Consider the following 25195-nt stretch of genomic DNA (forward strand, 5'->3'; position numbering starts at 1 on the left):
TGAACATTTAATTGAAGAAAAAGATGGAATAAAACATGCAGTATTTAATATATTATCTAATTATATTTTATAAATTCAACATGAACTTATGTCAAGTTGAGTTTACTGTGCCAGGAAAAAGAGTTCAGAAATTAACCGGCTACTTAAACTATTAGAAACTAATTAAGGGTATCACTGGAACACAGTGAAAATGGGAAGACCTCCTGAGAATTTGTTTTTTCCTCTCCCTGACAAACTCAGCTTAAATAAAAAGCCAATAAACCTTTTTGTGATGAAAGCATCTGATTGACTGTTTCTCACTGAGAAGGAAGAAAGTATAACATTTTTTAATATAATATAGGCAACTGAAGTAAGTAGAGAAACTGTCTAAGTTTGAGGAAAAGAAAAGTCAGAGCTCTATGGATTTTCAGGTTACTTCTGACAAAATTATGCCACTGAAACTTAGCAGTTCCATGTATGGAACATGGTGATGACAAAGTCATAGTAGACTTTGTGGAAAATAAAGCAGACTTTAAAAACTCAATGATCTTTTGGATAAAAATCTTGACAAACGTCTTTTTACATTAGAATCATGGATTCAGGGGAAAATCTTTTTGTAAATCTAGTGAAGCCTTAATTGTATAATCACACTTCATAAATATCCATCTATGGGGTATTCCCCAATATCATTCTCTATAGACAGACAGAACTGAATCTAGGGAAAAAGTAAAAGAAACCAACAGCTATCCTGAAAGTGGAAAGAGGAGACCAAAGACTTGCCGGTTTGGTCAAGTCAGAGAAAGAAGACAACTCAAACTGTCATGCCTTTGAGCATGTGTCATGAACAAGTAAAAGTTCTAAGTGAACTAGATCCAGGATTCTGAAGAAATTCAGATGTATTTCACTCTTTTTACACTGGTGGATCAAAGCACATATAAAGCAGTCCCATGAAACTCTTACATCATCACTAGAATCAATAATTTCGAAGAGGGGAAACATCCTTGCGATCTCTAAGATGTTAAGCAATGTCTCCTTATCCATTTTGAAAAAGAGCTTTAGAACTAAAACCGATGACTTAAGGCCATGAACTAGAACCCATATTCTTGATTATAGCAGATATGAAAACTAACAGAACTAACTAGAGAATATGCTCGGTTCAATGTTTCCATAGACTGTACTGCAGCTTACATTTTCACATGAACCTAATCTCTTTCCTAAATCTTTAAGTGATGGCAAGATATTTTTCTGCTTCACATTTTAGATTCTCTGCTGTACAGGAAGGGCTTATAAAAGGTTTAAACATGAAATGGAAAAAGAAAGAAGACCAGGATGCTAAGATAAACATCACTGGAGGTGTTCAAAGGCTAGATGACAACTTGGAAGGTGTGTTGCAGACATGATTCAAGTATGAGACAAGTGGTTGGAACAAATGACCATTAAATTCCCCTCCAACTCAGATTTATAATTCTAGACTCAGAGGATAAACTCAGAGGTGGTATCAAATAAAAGGGCTTTGGCTCTGGAGTCATACCCAGGTTTGAATCCCAACTCCATCATTTTTATGATATGACCTCACACAAGTTATTTAGCCTCTTCAAAGGATAATAATAGGACCAGATGCTAGGATTCAGTGAGATAACACATGAATGTCTGGCACATGGTAAGCACTTAATACGTTAACTATGTAATCTGTATTAGTTAGGTATAGCGGCCTAAATCTGAATGTCATAAAATACTCAAAGAATATTGACTTAGGAGTTAGGTGACTTACTTTTTACAGCTGACTCTTGCTTTTTAAGGAAATACACTATCAAATAAACATAATCCCAGAGTTTACAATTTAATGAAAGAGACAGACAAGTCAGAGATGTGATAAATGCTCAGACAGGGCAAGATTATAGAGGGTGTTTTGGGAGCATATAATCAAGATCTAGGGTCAAGGAAAAATGTTTAGTAGAGGAAGTGCCACAGTTGGGTGGAGAAGAAAAGGATACACACACACAAATGTTCCAAGTAAAAAGAACAGCTGGAAAACTCAAATAATGAACGCCAGTTAGAAGTTTGTTGCAATTCCAATTAATAAAGGACTGTGCCCTGAATAGATGATGAGAGAGATGAATATGCTGAAGAAATACTCAGGAGGTAGACATGGCAGCACTTTGTCATTAACTGGTTATGAAAGAGGAGATAGCTATGAAAGTTGGCTGTGAAAAATCAGGGGAATTTGAACGTAAGGACAGATGCACAGGTATGAGTTTGAGTGCCAGGTGCATATACATGGCTTCCTACAGCATACAGAGGACATCCAAAGCCATCTATATGCTCTTAGCATGATAAAGAATGTCAAGAGTGGGTCTGGACACCATCCTGAGTACACCAATAATACTTGAAAGGACAAAAAGAAAGGAAAAGTCTGCCAAAGGGGACTGAGAAGAAACAACCAGAGAAGTAGGAAGAAAAACTGGAAAGGACAGTTTCACAGTTGTCGAAATATCAGTCCAAAATTCAAAACTTATATATATCAGTATAAGCTTTGTACAAATGGACAAATATCTGGAACACTAAAAACTATTTAAAAGCTACTTAACCATGATTGCAACTATTAATATCCATGCATATGTGCTCAGAGTCTGGAAGGGAATATGTAAACACTGAGACAGCAATTGTGCTAAAACATGGATTAGGTGTAACTGTTCTTATTCTATTTCCCAAACTTCCATAGCTTAATTTTGAAAGGGTACATATATTACTACTAAAAAAGCTGGGGTACAAATATATTATCTGAAAGGGGACTTTTAATACAGGATTCTCATATTCTGATGACCTATTGTTTGTATATTTTCAATCAAGTTTATACTTGACCTGCAGTCTACTTCAATTTAACTGAAGAAAAAAAAATCTTATAGTTTTACTTGTTTTTGTTTTAAGCAGTACTTTTATTGTAGATTTACCTTTAAGCCATATTTAGACTCAGGAACTTTATTATAAACACTTAAAAATAGGGAAAAGGTTATAAGGTTTGGAGCTCATCTGAGGATAAAATTAAACGAATGAAAAGGATTTGCACGAAGTAGGTGCTCAATAAAATCCATTCCCCCCCCAAATAAATTTTGCTGCAAAAATGTTTTAAAAGTAGACATAAAAGAGGTTTCTTTATAGAATTATTCACAACTAAGGGCAAATGTGATGTGGCTTAGTAGGGGGTTTTACATGTGATTCATGTCCCTATCCCAAGAAACATTTGCGGCTTGAAGTAACTTTTTAAACTGCTTCCAGTGTTTGCTATTTATAAATCCTAAATATTAAAGGGTGAATTCCTTAATGGTTACAGTTAGTACAATACTATTCTAGTAAGTACTAAAACTTTTCTAATACATATATACTTGCTTATAATTATAAGCATTAAATTTGAATGGAGGTTATTTTACAATACAATAAATGATTTTAGACAGTAAGCAACTTACCAAATTTATTTTTTGGCAAGTGCTTTAAAAGATGGTTTTATAATGAGGATGACCCATTGCTATTAATACTTAAGTTCAAAGGAAATCAAATTTATGTATTCACATCTTCATACAACATGAAATTTTCCCTTATCTTATCCTTCAAGTTTTCCAGGGTTACTCTCTATACCTGCATATCAATTGAGAGCCCAGGCTCCACTTAGAAAGCTAGATTTGAATCCTAGTTCTACCACTTAATGGCTATGTGACCCGAAAAAGTTACTTCATCTCTCCAGGCTTTCAATTTTCTTCTCTATAAACTGAGGCTATTGATAGTATCTATACAACTGCTGTGAACATTAAATGAGATAACATGTCAAAAATACTTACTATGGTATCATGCTAAGTATTTTTACTTAGCAGTCCCTGACACACAGTAACCACTAAGTAGCAAAAAAAGCAACTACTCTGTGGAGAAATCCAATCAACACTTGAGCACAGAGACGGACAGATGCAAGTTCTAAACTAAATGCAATTAGGCTCTAATTTGTTCTATCAGTCTAATGGTCACTTGTAATAAACTAGCCTTGGAAAAATATCAGTAGGAGTTAACAGATCAGTGTATTCATTAAAAACTTTCTTCATAAGTCACATACTTGGGTGTCTAACAAGGCTTGTCCTTTAGACACAAACATTCACTAGCAATGTTACTCAACTGTTTTTGAAAACCTGGCAAATACTCTGAACTTTTCACTGAAAACATACATAAAGTTCTATCCAAAATTCCACAGGCTTCAGGATCCCCTGAAGGCCACCCACTGACTACTAAATATGGATATCCTACTAAAGAAATTAGAACGTATTTTCCTAACTACCAAAGTTATACAGATATATTGTACAAAATAAAAAAATAAAAATGAAAAATATATATAGAATAAGGGACAACAGTTTTGTTGTATTTCCTTCCAGACTACCATTGATTGTTATTACTGGTTTAAGAACCTTAAGTGTATATACAGAATATGATCAACACGAAGTCATGGAATACTATTATCTGAAACAATTTAGAGTATTATTCAAAAGACAGAACGGGTATGTGTGTGTGTAAGAGAATAACATATCTCTGGTTAAGAATAAGGTCAGAAATAGATATTGTACCCTATTTAGATGATACTTTCAAATAACTTTGATAGACTTGCACCATATTTTAATGAAAATATTAATTCTAATATTTTCTATAGTATAACCTTGGAAATATAACTTAACCCAGATTCTTTTTCTTCATACACAAAATATGATGATCAGGTTGAAGATTATGATATCCTAATCTAAACAGTATTATCCTAATCTAAACTGTATTATTTTGAGAGTCCCCCTACAAAATACAGCTGTGTAAAACAAAGCAAAATAAGAAGGTATACAAAACAAATTTGAAAATTTTTGCTTTCTAAGCAGAATACAGTTCTGAAAGGAAATGTTTTTTCAGGGCACACAAAAAATGTATATTGACTTCAAATATATCATTTTCATTTGATATTGTCATCTTAGGTGTTCTCAACTAGGAATTGAGAAAATTTCTTTGGCTTTTATTTTTAGAGACAGCAGGAAAAATGCCTTTTATTGAGAAAACTAAAATCCCACAAGTAATAAAACTATTTAAATTATATTTCATGGAGAAAATGGATGAAAATTTTTTTATAAAAATAAAAGATTAATATATTATTTCTCAAATATCTCTTGGGATATTAACTAGAAGGTATATGGGGCCCCTAACTATACTGTAAGCATCTACAGCAGATGCAATAGCAATATTTAAATAATCTTACTATAATATAGGATGTCACTTTATTTTTTAAACTGATTATTAAACACCACTGCAAAGACAGGGTCTTGAGCCTCATGAGACTCTGAAAGAATTACATACTCCAAGTATTTAAAATTCCAAGTTTTAACTTATATATTTAATACTATACTCTTAAGTTATACAATGTGCTCAGTTTGTTCATAAATATTCATCTCAATACAATAACATCAGGTATAAATACATAAAATCTAATCCATTAAGTCTTACCAATTTATGACCTGATGAGACACTCTTGTGGACAACATTCAGTCCTTAGAAGCTAGAATAACCCTCCAACCATGTGAGGGCATCACAACTTTTAAACTTTCGGCTTTCGATCATTATTATGTCACATTCCTCCTCCGATGCTGAATTCTAAAAAAAATTCTAGCAAAGAGTTTAAGTAAATAAGTGTTTTAATCAAATAGCCTTTAGAAATCTTTTATAGCAAAGTTGTATGTTTTACCATGATTACACAACTGATATTTTGTACTTAAGTATTTTAATGTAAAATAATTTCATATTTGATATGGATACTTCAAACTTTAAATAACATGGACTTTGAGGCCATCAGAATACTTGTTAGTAAAGAGTCAAGTAGAAATGGAACCAATCAAAGGTTTAAGATCATGATCCAGAAATTATGATTTAACACCATAACTTGGTATAGACAGCTTTGTAGTCCTGCAGAATGGCACTTGAGTTCTACTGTTTGGTCCACATCCATATATGAATTTCTAGACTTATACAGCACAGGTGGCTGGATCAGTAATAATCTATATCATTCATTTAAATGCTCAAGACAGCATTCAATTTTTATACCTAAATCCTAGTCTATCTCTATCATCCCCAATTTTAAAATCAGAGAACATGATGGAAAGAATGAAATTTTATTATGTGTTTTATATAATAGATATAACAATGTATCCTATTCAGGAGTAATCCTACTGCTCATCTGCGTATGGGCATGGAAGAAAACTGGGCGTAGGAGGATTTAATAATGGTAAAACTTACTTCCTTAAGAATATAATCTTACATTTATTAAATTTTTTTACAAAGCTTTCAATTGGGCACCTATTTTAATCGCTGGAAGGTAATATTAATAACATTTTCTGTTTGATAAGAATGCTGATTTATATTTTTAGTTGCCAGTAATCCACAGAAAAGGCAACCCTCATATTTATGGGCATATTTTTACCTACATTAACCCCCTAAATAAAATGGCATAATGGGGTAAGGGGGAGGGGGAAAGGAGGAGGCCCTTATTCAAGAAGACTAATATGTGCAAACCGATAGAAAACTCAAAGACAGCAATGTAAAGGAAACTCTGCAGCCATCTCTCCAGAGATATTTGACCCAAATACAGGGGGATGGAGTTACGTTGTTATAGATTTTAACTTTTAATGGAAATTTTCTATTAAACACACACGGTCATTTAAAAGTCTTCTATACAATCTGAAGATCTATTAGAATTTTTCCAGTTTACAAATATAATCTTTCCAAATGTAACCTCACAACACATTTGACTTCAATAAAACCACACAACTACATTATAAGGCTGGGCTATGAAAAGACAATAATCACCTGGTGAAGGCAAAAATCCATATTTATTTGGATAAATAATAGTTTAAGGTTGTGGTGATTTCATCAACATTATTACCAAAATGTTTTTAGAAAGTTTTTATGCAACTCTTGTCTCCTATCAACCAAAATACTACCATAATTTAAAAAACAAAAGAAGACACTTTAATGATTTACTCTTTTGAGGGACAAGTCTCATGAGAAGATACAATACTTATTTAGCAAAGTAAATGCTTCCTGAGATATATCTATCAGTAATGCTGGTAATTTGCTTGTCTGTAAGGCTTTGATGAACTAGTCATTTAAAGGGCAGACTACTCGGTCCTTTGTTAAAGGACCAGCCAACAACAAGCACTGTTATGATAAATGCCTGGAAAAAAAAATCTTTGGAAGACAGAATTAAGCCAGCCATATAAAGCAGACTTAGTTATTTTACTGTGATGCTTATAAAAAAGATAACTTTAAGGGTGTGTGCACCATACAAATGTATAGGAAATTTAGGACGTAAGAGCTGCATACACTGAAAGTATGTAAAACTTCTGTATCAAATTTTTCCCGAGCATGCATTTTCAAAATTAGCTGTTACCGAGTAAAAGGCTCACAACTGAAGACTTTCAATCACTAAATTCCAACATGTAGGAAATCCTTATTAAAAATCTGAAATAAAACTGAGTAACTGAAGTGCTTGCGGATGAGTAACAGAGTTAAGATTAATTAGATATCCTTTAAAATTTAACTTAAAATTAGAATTCTCCTAAAAATGAATATTTATTTAGAAAGCTGTTCTAATATATCAATCATAATCTTGAATCTCTGGCAAGATTGCTATCAAAAACAAATCTTGAACATTTCCTATAGATATCATTTCATTCTTCTTTAATTGCTGAGGAAAAAAATCCCATTTAACTGAGAATGTGCTATTGAAAGTTCTTATAGTATAGTCCAGCAAGAACTAGGCTTAAGTTTACCATTATTTAGCTTATTTTATGGCAAACTTATATTAATAGAACAAAAGAGTGAGCACAGGGGCAAAGAGGTAGAAGACTTGCAATTTCCAAGTCATTATTTGAAAACTGATATGTGAAATCAGACAAACCTATACCTAAGAGTTCCTAAAGGAACTTGCTATTTGAATGAATGTGCTTAGCTTCTTTTGGTACAAAATTTCACTTTCAAAGTGTAAAACACATTTCTTTAAAAAGTTTACTGCACTGTTTTGAGAATTTTTAGACATCATATAGATCAATGCTTGCTTCTGTAAAAGTCAGAAATACTTATTGTTTAATGGTGAAAAGGGGAAAATGGGGCAACCCTGCATGCTCCTGATAATTACATATAGTCTTTCCATATGTATTGGAGAAATGAGCCTAGAAATATCAAAGATAAACTTATGGAAAAAAATTAGCCCAAACGTACCTAACAGAATAAGAACACTGACACAGTGTTCCAGGAAACTCACATATAAAAAGACATACACAATTATAGGAAACTTGTACCTGTGGTTGAGCCAAGATATAATTTAAGACAATGATCTTTTATGTTAAAAACTTAAAAAAAAAGATGTTTAGCATTTTATGTATTGTATCAAATGCACCTACTGGTGAAAGATAGGCAAGAATTTCATTAATGCAGCTTTGAAAAAGAGCTCTAACAAGATAGTGATAGATATTTTTTAACAGATCATGTTTATTCACAAATGATTCATACTCTTCTTTCTTTCAAAAGGAGTAGAAACAGCTTATAGAGAGGATACCAAAAAAAGAAGAAAAAAAAAGGAAATTGAAATTGGGGGTGGGAGAAGATAAAAATGGAAAAACAAAGTAAGCAGAAGCAAGTTGTGTGTTACTCAAATATATGCAATAAGGTCCTGCAGGCTTTGTTAATAACACAGAGCTATATATTTGACTTCGAGCTCTTGTTATAACAACAGTTAACATAAAAGAAATGTAACTCTTCTTAAAATTTTAAATATCAACACGCCTAAGAGTTACGCCTAAGAGTTAACGTCTAATTTCTTGAAACAAACTACGCTATGACCATCCCAGACATACATTTAGCAGCATTTTCTGGACTAAGTTAGCAATATCTAAGAAACAGCTGCTGTAAATAAAGACAGAAATTTTCTGAAGATTAATGGTTAATAGTCACTGTGAACATGAGTGGGATTAGTCAGACACAACAACTCTTTTTCCCTTCCTGTTCTCCTTCTAATAGTGTGTAGGTCTAGAAAGAGAATACCTTCTTTATCTTGATATTACCACTAGTAGACATGTATTAATAGAAAGATGTTTTTGGCTTCCAGGATACAGGTTACAGCACCACTATTTCTGGGCCAAATATCACAATTAAAAACCGAAAAAAATACAATGAGCACCTTCCAAATGTTTTAGTATTTATCACCGAGGATCTTCAAACTTTGACAATAACCAGGAAACAAAACAGCATAAAAATGTTATTTCTTGAGCATATTTATCAATGAATACACATTCTAAATTATTACCACCTATTTAAATTTACTTGTCAAATGTGGAAAAAATTTTAGAAGTTGTCAAGTGAAGGCTAAACACAGAAGCTAATTTCTGGTAAGCAAATGCATTTAAATGCTCTATATCCATCACAAAAATCTAATACATTTCCTGATTTGCATGATTTAGAATATTAGTACAAGTGCACACACACACACAAAGAATGTCAGCTAGAATACAGTCAGTCATTTCTCTCATCTAACTACCTATCAACCCAAATCTTAATGAAAACAAAATATTAAAATAATTCCACTTAATATTTCTTTCTTCTCACTAGGCTGCCAAAACTATCTGCAGGTTTAAACACATAGAAGAGGTATGAGTTCATACTTTTAAATTGTTGAAGAACTAGAATGGAAAAAAACCCCAAACAGATGTTATATGTTTGTTCTGGTTCAATAATTTCAGGCTATATTTAAATTTCCTTCTCATCTGAACAAGTTCAGTAAGAGTCTTCTCTTAAAAAGCTTTGCTAGAGTTCTAGATTCTTCAGGAAAAAAAATAAGATGGGTTTAGCAAATTATACACACACGTTTCTGTTCTGTTCAAAGGCTTGGTTTACTTAAAACCCATCTGGTGAAAAGTTAAAATACAACAATAACAAAGAGACCTTATTTCCGAGTTTTTAAATTGTTTCTCAAATTTCATCCTGAAAATAATTATCAAGACCTCTCAGAGTAGGTAGGCTGTGGTGACTTATGTAGAGAAAATTTACTAACTAAAGAAGAAGGTGGTAAGCACATGAACAGAAGCATGTAAAAGTGGATGAGCAGTTAATTTCTCATCACCAATTCTGAAGCCCAGTCATGTGCTGAAAATAATATCAGCATGTCAGGTGTCCCATTTCAGCTAGCCACAGAAAAGCTAAGAGGAGAAGAAATGCTTAGGATCCACTGAAACACCACTTCAAACAATGAGATACAGATCTATGGTTAGAAATCTGGCAGCAGACAATCCACCTTAGGCAACTATCACAATAAAACTAGGAGGATACAACAAACCATAAAGGATAGCAGTCACATACTTTGTGAACCCAAGTGGTGAGTAAAAATGTCTTTAAGTTATACTACTTTTTCTCAACTCAAGATAATTAAAATCCCAATTTAATACATATGTATAAAAATAACAGTATAGAAAAAACTAGTACAAGAATATACCTCAATTTCTGTTCTAAGGGATATACCCACATTAATACCCACATGTTCTTCTCTTGCCATCCCCCTACTAAACTTTGAGAAATAAAAGACTCCTCTTAAAAACTTCTCTAATGCCAGTAGTTGTTTTAGCTGGATTTTAGGCAGTACTTCCTTTCCTCTCTCTTCTCCCCAGCCCCTATAATACAGACTAGTTAAGCAGATGCCTTTTTTCCCAGTATTTCATCCAGAACATTAGCACTTCCTTTATTGGTGAATATTTAAACAATCTTAAAGGAGGCTAATAGAAGTGAAGTACTTATTTATTTATATAAGACAGGAGGAAAAAAGACAGGTGTTTCATAATTAAATGTAATCTGTGATCTTGTTTAGGCTCTTGGATCAGGTAAAAAATGGTCATGAATGACATTATTGGGACAACTGGCAAAAATGTGAATATGAACTGTATGTTACATATTAGATAATAGTCTAACAAATCTGAATTTGGTAATTATACTATTTTTTACATGATAGGAAACATATGCTAAAGTATTTTGGGGTTAATAGACATGCTATCTGCAAGTTACTCTTAAATGGTTCCTAAATAATGTTACGATGATAAAGCAAGTATGACTAAATGTTAACAAATGTTGAACTTGGTAAGATTATTGAAAATTAAAAATTTTTTCAAAACAGAGATTCAAAGATTTTCCCTTCTTTTTGGTTAGGAAATAATATTCTTAGAATCTTCTAGTCTCTAAGACCATTTATCTTCTTCAAAGTTTCTGCTGTTCTCTAAATGTAGGTAGTGCTGCCCAAGGTCCTGGCTTGACCCTTTTTCCCTACTCTGTTCCTAGGAAATGTTAGCCTTTTCTAAAGGTTGAACTCTAAAATAAAATAATATAAACAAACAAATAAATAAAAGATTCTTCAATCTCTTCTAGCCTTAAGTTCTCTACCAAGCTGCAAGTCTGCAGCTAAAGCTGTACCCTGAGTATTTACTTCCACCTTGACTTTCCACTGGCTCTTCGACTCAAAACAAAATCTCATCACTATTTTCTCCTTCCCAAACCAACTATTTCACTAATACTTCCTAATGGTACCACCATTCCCTCAATTAGGTCTGACATGTTGGAGTCAAATTTGACTGCTTCTCTATCATATCCAATCACGTTGGAGTCAAATTTGACTGCTTCCCTATCATATCCAATCAGTAGCAAAATTCTTTAATTCTAACCTTCTGATAACCATTCTTTCCTTATCTCCATTGCCTAATTCAGGCCTTCATTACCCTTCTAATATCTTTGATCTCTATCCAATCCACCATTTCTTCTCTGTTGTCTTCAAATGTTTTATGCACCAATCAAATTTAACCATCCTTATCACATATGCCCTGTACTTCCACAGTAGTTCACACTATTTCCTCTAACTGGAAGGTGCCTTTTCCCTCGGTCCTTTCACTCTGCATGACCAAATTCTACCCAACCATTGGTTTCCCAATTTGTGGCCACCACTTAATTGTCTCTGACATGGGAATTCTTCGCTAATAGAGAATAGTTCGTTAGCCTTCCATTCCTTAAGCAAATTCACAGCTCTTTGAGGTTTTCTTAAAATCATGGGCAACAAAGACAAAACAGAAGTAAAGTAGATCAATTTCAAAACTTTTCTTACCTCTTTTCTTTTTTCCTTTAGAATTAAGTGGTGGGGCAATAAAACTCCACACATAGGGATTTTGAAAGTAATTGGCTCTAAACCTCAAAGTCAAACATTCCTGATTAATAGGATGACAGCTTTATTATTTCTAGTGATTGGCAAGACTATTTCCCTGGGGGCCCATCTCCTTTCAGAAAGTAAGCTCAAGCCTGTCTGTTGAAACACCCACCTGGCTGTCCAGGTGGAATATAAAGAAAGTAGATTTTCTAGTTAGCTTTGTATTTAGAGTAACTATCCTACAGAAATGGAGTACAATAGGTCTGTCACCATCTTTTCCTATTCATTTTAGTTAGATAAATATTGCCTCAAATTACATTAGCTTTTGTAGCAGGCTTGTCACTTGCTAACCAATTACTGTAAAATGCAGCCAACCAGTATCTAGGTACTTTTTACTCTACCTATTCAACTTAAGTTTCAACCTCCCTGAATTTACATACATGTTCTTTCATTTTCTCAATTGCTGCACATACTTTAGACTGTTAAATTCACAAATGCTATCATCCAATAATAGCTATGACTTCCTGCTTTAACGTCATCTGAACATTTTATAAGCATGTTCTTAGGTTTTCATCTAAATCTGAGATCCAGTCCTAAAAAGATGACAGGCCATTAAAAACTTTTCCTCTAATTTTTAGCGTCTCTGATTATCCTCTACTAGATACCCTTAACTGAAATTGGTCAAAATATAATCAGATAATAAATTATGTAAGTACTAGGTACAAATTATTAGGAAATATATTTGGTGTGGTTACATAACAGTTTGGGCTTATATCCTCGAGGTACTTAGAGTATAATTATTAGGAGACAACATTTAACCAGTAACAATCTCTAACAAGTAACCCACCATGGTGATTCTTTAAAATTATGTAGTTCAGATCCACTATGCAGAAACATATAGATGAACCTCAAACATAATACTGGATAAAAGAGGATACACACAAAATACATAGTGTATGATTCCACTTACTGCAAGTTAAGATAGAGGAGGGAAATAATAGGAAGGGGGCACGAAGGGGTCATGAAGAGCTTATACTACTGTATCTTGATCTGGGTGCTAGTCACACAGATGTGTTCAGTTTGAGCTGTACAATTATGAATGGTGGACTTTTCTGATACAAAATGTACTTCAATAAAAAGATTTTTAAAAAGTCATTAGCACCGAGCATTCAAAGACTAGATTATCCAAATTCTGAAACCTGAGTTTTTACCATTTGGGTTAACAAGTGGGTGTTAATGATGTATCCAAGCTTCCTGGAGTATGAGCGAAACAAAACAAATTGTGTCATAGGAGTAGTTTAGTTCTGATTTACTCCTAACTTCAAAAATGAAATCTCACAATGACAGGAAATATTGGATGCCTTTTCTAACACAAAATACTTGAGGTTATTTAACAAGAACGTTTTAATGCAACAACTGTGAAGCTAGATGTAAGTAATCACTATAAAGACTTAATTTAACTGAAATCATCAAGTATCTAGAAAAAGACATAAACTTACTCAGACATTCATTTTAAGTTAATAATTCATGTATACTACTTTCCTTATTCATTTCTCTTTAAATATTGGTGCTATCATGAGGAAGACAAGCTGACTCAAGGAGATGGTGCACCTAGCAACTGTTACTCTCATTTGTTAACTACATTTAAGCATTTTCTTCATTGAGGCAGAAACACTTTTAAGTGTTTATCAATAAGGGTAAATCCTTACAAGCTACCTGATTTCTTCCTTTAGGCTACCTGAGGTAAAGTTTCTTCCCTCTAGTACTCCTTTACCTTACTGACCTGATATTTACAAGAGGGTAAAGTTGTTTGCTATAAATTCTTACCTTTAGCTTTTACAGACAAAGGACTCCCAACGAGAGCCTGCTCCCCAGTGATCATCAGGATAGGTTTCTAAACTAATTCTGTCGATTTAACAAAGTAATGCCAATAATGATTAAGTCTGGGAAGCTGTTTTTTAAAGAAGAAAAAACAGGAAGTCAAATTTTCAAGTTACTATTCTGAAATGCCAATAGGCTAGGCTATCACTAAAAATTGGCACAGGGCTTAAAAGCTTTCTGGAGAGTAAGGTAATCTCCAGAAAGCTACATTATTCATTTTAATAAACAGTCAATGCAAATAATCTGGGCTCCCTGTATTATTTTAGCTATCAGTATCTATTATTCTTATATTTGGTGATGATTTCAGCCTACTGATTCCCTGATGACTCTGCAGAAGTCATCCCTGATGACAATGCAGAAGACAGAAAATGATGGCACCTACAGGAAAAGGGAAAGGAAGGCTTGACAGGAGCTTCGACTTTAGTATAATAACTGAATAAAACACTGGGTATCAATGGAAAGAGAGAATATCTAAATATAGGCAGAAGCAGACTGAGGGAAAGCTTCTCAACTTGCTAACTCTAATTTAAATAGTGGAGAAAACAAACAGGCCATTAGAGAGCTCTAAGTCAATGTGAGGAAGGTATACTAGTTACTTATATTTTGATTAAAAGATAGTCTGCTGAAAGAATTCTGGGGAAAAAAAAAGATACCAGTCTTTCAAGTAAGGCAAAAACCAAGAATCTTCAGATATCTAGGGCAGGTTTAATAAAAATTGGCACAGAGCTTAAAAGCTGCCCCTACTGAAAATGATTTCTAAGATTTCATAAACAGGAGCCTGAAATATGGTATATATCCACACTGATAGGCAAATTTATACCTCTTAAGTAGATAATGTAAGGAATTTATAGTCCCTTAAATCTCTGAATGGTTCTATTTAATAGAATCATCCTTGAAAAATACTGATAATTGCCAAATTATTAATAATATTAAAAAGTCTTAAATTTATAATAGTCAAAAATGAACAAGGCAGCTTGGTGAGATATTTTTCAAAGCTTAACACACATTAATCTTCAACCCCTGTCTGCGAAGAAAACGAATAAACAGTCCCACAATACTTTATTAGCTCATAGCCTATTAAAAAGTTTGCAGATAGCTGCCAACTGAAGTTGTAGATGGTTAGAACTAATAAGGCCAGACACTACTGCTCTTCTCAACTGAAAATTAATTAAGCTAGTTGAAAAGCTAAAAGGAAGCCACTAGTCAGTTTCTACTGCGTTGGGCTTGTCACCTTGGTACCAACATGCCAACTTACAGTGAAGAATGGCTGATATAGAATATAAGTTTTGATTATATTCTGGCACTAACACACTATAGACAAGTATCCAAGTATCTGTTAAAATTCTTTGGTTCTGGACAAGAGGCTCCAAGAAGAAGAGAAAATATTTTCAACCCATGAGAAACTATAGATAAAGCAGCCTGCCTGATTTCTGATACCTTAAATGTTTCTGGTATCTAAAAAAGAAAACAGATAAGGAGTATTTAGCTGTAACAAATGATGAGCAGGCAACTTCTACAGCTGCTTTATAATGAAAAGAAATCTTTTAATTAGATCCAAATTATAAAAAATAAAGCTCAAAACTTTCTACATTGTTTTGATGAAAATAATAGGTATTATTCATATTGATGTCATGGTAGCTCATGAAAGTTAGCTATTTGAAATAAATTACCATATATCTAAAAACTATTTTATAACATTTCTAAAGAGTACTATTTTTCCTTTTTCTAAGGGAAAAGTATAAAGTACGCCCCAAAGTACTCACCCTGGCTACATCTGGTAAGCCATTTGAATGATTAAAACTTCATGCTTGTTTCATGCCACAATTTACATTTATGTCTCAATTTATATTGCTACAGCTATACAATTTAAAAATTGAATTTATAAACACAGCACTATACATTTTAAAACTTCTTGTTCTACAAGTAACCATTTAAAGACATTTTTAAGTTAAGTAAGGAACACATCACCAAAAAGACAGTTTGTTAGAAAATTTCTTGAGTGATACGGTAAATCAAGCCTAAGAATTAAGACACTGTTATCATTTCCGAGCAATGTAGACCATGTCTTCACATGACATGTACATGCACATAGCAATACTCTATTCTAATGAAAGAGATGCAGTTGAGTCTAGGAGTGTTATCCAAAATATGCCAAAGGACACAAATGCACTGCCAAGCAGAGTTAAAAGAATCTAACAAAGCTTTGTGTGAGTTTTAAAAACATTGTTTGCACTCAACTTCTATTAATTAGACACAGAATGATGGAGTGCTAATAAATATTCAGCAAAATAAGTGAACAGAGCATATACTACTTAAAATGTGTATTAAGCAGAAAGATAAACCAAAGTATCTGCTGCCATACATGAACTCCAAGACTTCAGTCTCTATTTTAAAAAGTTAAAAATAAAATTTATACAACATTTCTGTGAGAAAACAAACTGTTTTAGGGGATTATAAAACAGTAATGCAGATCTGGTGAATTCTAGCAAACAAGCTTAAGGTTAAATTTTCTTGCCGAGAATTAAACAATGACTACTACTTTGATACCTTAGTCTTTTCCTTCCTCCAATTTCTTAATATGAAATAACATCTTGCTTTGAGTCACTAAGGCTTTTACAGAGAAATCATATAAAATGGCACAAAATTATAATAACTGTAGGTAGTTTATTTTATAAAATATGTTTTTACATTAAATACACATGGGTAAGGGGATATTTCATGTAATAAAATCCAATAGAAAAAGCCCTTAAAAAATACATTTTTAAGTGCAGTAAAAAGGAAAGTATGTCTATATTCTATTTAAAATATAGTTTGTCCTTTTGGTTTATTTTGCTGCTTTGTCCCATGCTAGATACCATGTGATTTTCCCCCCTCCTAAAATAATAAACATCAGTTTTAATAATGAGAAACCATTACAGTACAAAGCAGTTCATGCATACACTTTTGCATGTATGCATTCCATATGAAAGTATTCATACCTATCCCAGAGGTTCTTTGATTCCTGAATCGTGTTCAAATGGAACGCTTGGAAGAAAGCAGTTGAAGGATTCCTGTGAGATCCAAGAATCAAATGGAAATGAAGTTGAGAAAGTACAGTAAAATCACTTACTTTTCAAAAAAAGATGGAAAACTAATGAGAACCTACTGTATAGCACAGGGAACTCTACTCAATGCTCTGTGGTGACCCAAACGGGAAGGAAATCCAAAAGAGGGGATATATGTATACGTATAGCTGATTCACTTTGCTGTACAGTAGAAACTAACACAACATTGTAAAGCAAATATACTCCAATAAAAATTAAAAAAATAAAATAAACTCATTTCCCAAAAAATTAAAAAAAAAAGATTTTAGATTTCTAATACCATGCAACTACTTTAATAAAAAGAAAAAAAAACCCCACATAAGCTTGATTAAAAACATTTCGAAAGAAATTTTAAAACTGGACAAAATCCAGCAGACCCTAACAATTCAGGATCACAGTTCTAAAAAAAAGGCGTAATACAGATAAAATGAAATACTAACTAGCACCCAGCTGTGTGTGTATATATTTACATACATATGAATGTGACCAGTTCATAGCCAAAATCGACAACTACTCTGTATCAGATGCCTTTATAAATCCCTACACATTTAACAGTTTAACAAAGCTGTTCTCAGGTACAGTATTCATGTAAAATTAGTTAAACAATAGCTTCACGATATGAAAATTCTTCATAGGACCTATTTGACAGGATTTGATGGTGACCAATGAGTCCTTTTCTGGGTTGGACTTGACACAATTTCCACCTTCAGAATTCATTTATTTATGGGTGGTTTCTCTGGGTTAAGGCAAAAAATGGTGCTGCAATTGGAGGGCAGCCTTCTAACTTCCTGCATTTGTACAGTGCCCATTTAAGGGGTAAGAACTTATACACCATTATCACCATCCAGTTCTACTATTCCCTGGAGACACATTCCCTAGGGCTATAACTATAGAATCTTAATGGGGCAAGCTCTCAGCAGGCTGGTTTCACCTCACATCTCAGAAGTTCTCAGGAGACTAACCTTTTGACAAACCTGCTCTCTAACAGTTCTGTCTCCACCTCAGCATATTTCCATGGTCTCCGCCACTCCCAACCCATACAATAAGAAGCCAACAAAAACTTGCCACATCACTTCTAAAATTCCTGACCGGTGCTATAGCAGAATAACAGTAGCAAGCTAAGAATACTGTATACCAGACACTATTCTAAGTGCTTTACATTTATTAACTCAATACTACAACAGCCCTAAGAGCTAGGTGCTATTATTATTCCCATCTCACAGATAAGGAAACTGGGTCAGACAGAAGTAACTTGCCCAATGTCACAGAGCTAGTTAAGTGGCAATCTGGTCCCAGGGTTTATGCTCTTAAACCACTATGCTAAGCATATAACAGAGTTAAATTTTAACCTCTCTAGGTCTGTCTCCATCAGTTAAATGGTGGTATTACCATCTAGCCTTGCAGGGTAATAGGTAACTAGTGCTCCTGGCATTTAGTTAATGCTCAATAAATGACAGTTATTATCTTTATCGTCAAAATGAGGTTCAGATACAACATGGCTATTCTGAGACCCTAACTAGTGCCTTAGGAGAGTCTGCAGTATTATTAGTACAATAAGAAAACTATTTCCAACTTCTACTGGAATAGCAATCAAGTATCAATGATCATCAAATAAAATACTCAATAGAATTCCATGACTTTAAAACTCATAGGACATCAAGACATATATTATCACATATATACACTAACAAACGTAAGGTAGATAGCTAGTGGGAAGCAGCCACATGGCACAGGGATATTGGCTTGGTGCTTTGTGACTGCCTGGAGGGGTGGGATAGGGAGGGTGGGAGGGAGGGAGAGGCAAGAGGGAAGAGATATGTGAACGTATGTATATGTATAACTGATTCACTTTGTTATAAAGCAGAAACTAACACACCATTGTAAAGCAATTATACCCCAATAAAGATGTTAAAAAAAAAAAAAAGACATATATTATCAGGACTTCCCTGGTGGCACAGTGCTTCAGAATCCGCCTGCCAATGCAGGGGACACAGGTTCGAGCCCTGGTCCTGGAAGATCCCACATGCCGCGGAGCAACTAAGCCCGTGCGCCACAACTACTGAGCCTGCGCTCTAGAGCCCACGAGCCACAACTACTGAGCCCGAGTTCAACTACTGAAGCCCACGTGCCTAGAGACCATGCTCAGCAACCAGAGAAGACACTGCAATAAGGCCATGCACTGCAATGAAGAGTAGCCCTGGCTCTCCACAACTAGACAAAGCCCGCCCACAGGAATGAAGACACAAGACAGCCAAAACTAAATAAATACATAAACAAACAAACAAAACAAAACTTAAAAGACACATACTGGGGACTTCCCTGGTGATGCAGTGGTTAAGAATCCGCCTGCCAATGCAGGGGACACGGGTTCGAGCCCTGGTCTGGGAAGATCCCACATGCCATGGAGCAACTAAGCCCATGCACCATAACTACTGAAGCCTGTGTGCCTAGAGCCCATGCTCCGCAACAAAGAGTAGCCCCCGCTCTCCACAACTAAAGAAAGCCTGCATGGAGCAATGAAGACCCAACGCAGCGAAAAATAAATAAAATTTTAAGAAGACATATATTAATCTACTGAATTGTAAAAAAAAATATTTTCTAGAAGGCATTTTAAATTTTAATCAGTAGGGTATCTTTTAGATGATCCAAATCTGGGAAAGGCAGATAGACACTAGATGCCAGTGTGTCACCAAAGCAACTGTTTGATTAACTAGGAGTCTCCAGTGCGTGTACTTCTTTTTGCTTCCCCTACTTCAACTCCTTTCTGTTCTTTTAACTGTTTCTCTACTTTTCTCCTGACTAGGTCTAAGGCAATTAAAGGCGCTGATTGGACCTACTAATATCAAGAAAGAATTAAGAGGTTGCTGACTACTGTTTATTTAACAGCTTGTATCCTCTCAAGATATATTTGCCAGGCCCCTTTTTTTTCACTGTACTTAGAAAATCAGTCTGCCAAATTAAATGAAAGCCAACTAAACCAATTGAAAACTCAATTTGGCTTTTTTACCAGGCTCACCCAAGACCATATGGGAATAAGTCTGCTATTCACACAGGTCTGTTTGGAGACTCTGGGTTTAAAATAAACAGAGTGACACAAAGAGGAAGGTAGTAAATACAAGAAAATAACAAAGAGTAAACTTGGAAGTTATTCTGCAAGTCTGGAATTCAAAATTCATTAAAGAACATTTACTATATATATATATATATATATATATATATATATATATATACATCTTTTTTTTTTTTTTTTCTTTGCGGTATGCAGGCCTCTCACTGTTGTGGCCTCTCACTGTAGCGGAGCATAGGCTCCGGACGCGCAGGCTCAGCGGCCATGGCTCACGGGCCCAGCCGCTCCGCATCATGTGGGATCTTCCCGGACCAGGGCACGAACCCGTGTCCCCTGCATCAGCAGGCGGACTCTCAACCACTGCACCACCAGGGAAGCCCTACAATATATTTTTAAGGGAGATATTTTTTAGAAGAACTTCAGATCCCCTGATTTTGGAAATATATATACAAATATATTTAATTTGAATCAAATTCAAATGCCAAATAAATTGGTTTTAAATAAAGTCACATGACTGTAGTTATGAAATTCCAGAATTTTTACAGCATAGATACTAATAACGAAATGTTTCTCATAGGTCAAATGTAGAAGTGAAAAGAGAACATATCTGCAGTTAGTCGTGTATCTTGGGGGCGAGAAAAATAACTGTGAAATAAAATACAGCACTATAAATGGACTTAAAAGTCTTCAGAACATGTCAACAAATACACTTAGGTTGCAAAAGCTGGCAGTTAACAATTCCTTTTTACGTATATATTCAAAATGAATAAGCCATATGGAGTTATACAATCTATGTAGTGTAAAAATTTTTAAATACTTGAGATTCCAAGGATAAACATTTAGTCTTACTATAAAATATGAAATTTCTGGTTTCTGGAATACTTAAGCTGGGACGTTATCCATAAACTGATTTTTCGCAAATAGCAACAATTAGTCTCAAAACATTGATTAGCAGCACAGATTAAAGGAGTCATGTCTGTGAAACCTAGTTGATCAAGAACTTCAAAAGAGCCGTCTATAAGTACTGAAGGGCCTGATCATCAAAGACTTCTGTTTGGGAATGGCATAAAATTGAGGAAATTAATAAGAGTTCATGGAAAACACTGTTAATGGGGATCATTTCAAGTTTACAGTCTATGAAATGTGAAGGCACCAAGAGGCAAATGATACTAAAAATGTGTTAGAAATATTGAATTTTATGCAGCTTTGGTCACAAATTCTCTTCTGCTCAAGAAATAAAATTTGAAAACAGTTCTCTAACAACATATTTGATGTCAACGTAAGCTACTAAACTCAATATAAAGCCAATCAAGCACTTCTTAGGAAGACTCACCTAAAACACTGTTTTCCTATTTGTAGAAAATTTTCCAAACCAACAAACAAAATACTTCTTTTCTCTCTGACTTTATATACTGAACAGTCTGTCATGATAATCACCAAGTACATAAAGTAGTACATGAGAAAGTAACTTAAATGTGACATATGTCTACCTGCTAAACTAAGATACTATCTTTGTAGGGTAACTAACATAATAGCGAGGAGAAACATCCGTATATATTCTACCTCAAAACTAAGCTAAAAAATTCTTGACGCTTAAGGAATGAGGTACATGAGCCCTCTCCTCAGCAAATACCTTCTCCTTCTCTTATGTCAAAGCTCAACTTCAGAAATCTCTAAATAGAAACCAGGGAAATACAGTAAGCCGAGGAACAAGGGCCATCTCCAACGTTATCATCTAGGGATTTTAAATGATTTGAAAAATATCCTTTAGGTAAAGGGTTACAACACAACAGATCAGGGCAACAGAAGCTTTTCCTTCATCCTATCTTACAGTCGGTAAAGTAATAAAACAAAACTAACTCCGGGAATATCCAAGAGCACTGGCTTTGGAGTCAGAAGGCCTGAATCTGACCTTATGCCTTGTGTGACTTAATAGCTGTGTGACTCAAATCCTTAGCGCCTCAGTTTCCGTAATCCATAAAAAAGGGGAGAAAAACACTCATTACAGTTACTGAAAAGATAAAATGAGATTATGTATACATACGGTCTGAAACAATTAAGCCTGGTCTGTGTTTAACATAGGGTTATGATTTCCAAATATGCTGTATAAAGATCAACTTTTGGTACAGTATCTTAACATATACCAAATATTTCATCATTATTAAGGTACTACTGAGGCAAACAGAACACTTAAGGCAAACAGAATTCATAAACTTAGAGCCAGGTATACCAAGCTATTTAGTACATTCCATTGGAGAATTCCACCTCTAGGATTCAGAGATCCCCCAGGATTTCCTTATACACAACTTTACCACAAGATTTTAATTAAAAATACAATAATCACTAAAAAGCGTATTGAAATGGTTCCAAGATAATACTACTTTAGCAATAAAAGCTTCAAGAAACACCTTAACAGCAACCATAGACTTAAATGATAAAAATTTCCATTTCTCTCCGTGACATTTAAACCCTTCACTCTGATTACTGTCAAATTAATCACATCATGTTCCAAATCTGACATATTCTCACTCTTCCATATTGTTACACAAAACTGCCTTCTACTTGGAAAATCATCTGCTTCTCTCATCAGTGACCTAATATGAATGACTCTTAAGATTCAACTCTAGAGTTAGCTTCAGAAGAAAGCAAAATAATGGGTTGCTTCTGAGGACAGAAATTGGGTGGCTGGAAGACAGAGGTAGCAGAATGGCTTTCAATTTATATTCATATATTCTGAATTTTGAACTGTATAAATATATTGCCTATGCAGAGAATAAGTTGATTTTAAACAGAAATCAGTCTAACTACTTCATCCCCACACAAATCTGACTTGATGTCCTAAATTGTTCCCATTAATAACTTAAATTTACTCCATCACAGCCTATAACGTATATCAAAGTATGCAACTTCAAATCGTAATTATTTTCATATAGCCTGAGATCTTGGAGGGCAGGATAGTTTTTATTTCTGTATCCCAGTACTTACTACTCAGAAACCACAAAGAAAGTTGAATGATTCACATATTGCCACTTTAAATGTTTTCCTGGGCATTCAACCTACTTAACGAGTATCTGCAAACTTCATTTTTTGTCACATAATAGTCTGGGGGCAGGAAAAGGGTTTGACCAAGAGAAAGGTTTAAGTTGGCAGCTCTCTCATGAAACATGTCTATGTATGGACTCATACTCAGGGAATCTTAAAATCTGACCAAAGGCTCAAATTCTAATTTTACCAATGAGGAAAACCAAGAAAGTTAAATGACTTGACCAAAGAAATCAGCTAAATGGTGGAAGAGCCAGGATTAGAACACAATTTGCTGTACCACTTAACTACATCATGAGTTTTCTGGCCTGAAACAATGTCTCCTTTTCTCTGATTATATCCATGCCATCCAATTACATTTTTGGATCAAAACTAAACATTCTTGTTATGGTTTGTAGCATATCAAGAGTTGATCTGGAAAAACAGTGTACACACTGAAACATTGATGTTTCTGTGATGTATGTTTGCCATACATACTGTTTTAGGTTATGCATGATTGTTCACAAATCACTTGCATACCTCATTTAATCCTCTCAAACTCTCCAAGGTAGGTATTATCCCCATTTTTCATATGGGAAAACAAGGCTTAGAGGGCTAAATAACTAGCTCAAGGTCAAATGTCTCAAGTATGTGGCATAGTTGAATTTCAGCCCAGGCATGCCTGCCTCCATTGTCTATAATGGTTACTCATAAGATATGCTATAGTACATAATTAAACACACTATTGATTTATTTGATCAGGAGCCCCCTCTCCTTTTTTTGCTTTTGTTTTGTTTTCAAAAGTTAGGTAGACCATATAACATGGATTTGTTTTGGTTTAACTTACAAAACCTGTTAGTAAAACTGAATTCTAATTCTACTTAAGAAATTAGTCAGCCTTAAACTTTGTTTTGGGTATCCTTCATGCACAGATTAAACAATTTACTTGTGTAATAATGAAGATGGATAGCCTAAACCTTTACAAAGAACATTTAAAACACACCAGCATTATTTATAATAATTGACACATTAATCGTAGTCTCTCTTCTATACGTCAATACTCTTTAGTCAAATTATAGTGAGAGCTTATAGGAAAGGAGGCTTTAAGTAATTTAACATTCAGACTTCACTTATTTGTCTTGCCTACTCTGATGAGTATAAATCATCAAGACATTTACTAATCGTATATGTCCGAGGTGAACACTATTAAAATTAACTCAATCATCTACAGAATTTTCACATACCTGTCATATACAAATGTACAACTTAAAGAATGTGAGTTCATTCTTTTTAACAAACGGTAGCTTGAGTACAAAGATATAAAACTAAATACTTTTATCTGATTTGGGGCTTTAAATTTGAGAGATAAGCAATCCAGAGTAGCATATATGAAATTTAATTCACCTGATTTAAAAGTAGAACTTATGCACATACTTTTTAGAGGTAAAGCAGATAATCAATATACCTTTAATATTACCAGCCAAATTTGAAGTGTATAAATTATATCATGAAAATCACATAATGATGTATAGGAATGATATAAATTGGTTACTGTTCCTAAATCTTTACGGAGGAGTCCCAATTTTTACCCTAAGCAATGCCAGATTAAGAATATAACAAATAGAGTAATCTCAATCTGGTATGTTCAAGAATTGCTGTGGGAGGGCTTCCCTGGTGGTGCAGTGGTTCGGAGTCCGCCTGCCAATGCTGGGGACGTGGGTTCGAGCCCTGGTCTGGGAGGATTACACATGCCACGGAGCAGCTGGGCTCGTGCACCACAGCTGCTGAGCCTGCGCTCTGGAGCCCTCAGGCCACAGCTACTGAGTCTGTGTGTTGTAACTGCTGAGGCCCGCGCACCTGGAGCTTGTGCTCCTTGACGGGAGAGGCTGCGGCAGGGCACCGTGGTGAGGAGTGGCCTCTGCTCGAAGC

General features: G+C 34.4%; 1 protein-coding gene across 11 annotated transcripts in view; it reads right to left on the minus strand.

Moving 5' to 3' along the window:
• Positions 1-25195, minus strand: part of TSC22D2 (TSC22 domain family member 2) — a 126598-nt gene that overhangs the window by 93438 nt on the left and 7965 nt on the right. The window contains exons 2-3 of one of the 11 annotated variants that reach the window (XR_016393112.1): positions 17074-17145; positions 5494-5652 (exon numbers count right to left, since the gene is read on the minus strand). The exons of 6 other annotated variants lie outside the window; for them this stretch is intronic. Coding sequence is in view for 4 of the 5 variants with exons in the window: in XM_089911010.1 (XP_089767136.1) it covers positions 5610-5652; positions 17074-17145 (115 nt within the window). In the remaining variant the exon portion in view is untranslated. Of the gene's footprint in view, positions 1-5; positions 5653-17073; positions 17146-18974; positions 20625-25195 lie in introns of those variants that run through there. 4 more of the 11 variants (XM_089911010.1, XM_022582741.3, XM_022582744.3 and 1 more) reach the window with 4 other exon arrangements.

Source organism: Delphinapterus leucas, chromosome 4 (genome assembly GCF_059928025.1).
Source record: "Delphinapterus leucas isolate spDelLeu-1000000601 "Yukka" chromosome 4, BTC_Dleu_Yukka2, whole genome shotgun sequence".
NCBI classification, from domain to species: domain Eukaryota; kingdom Metazoa; phylum Chordata; class Mammalia; order Artiodactyla; family Monodontidae; genus Delphinapterus; species Delphinapterus leucas.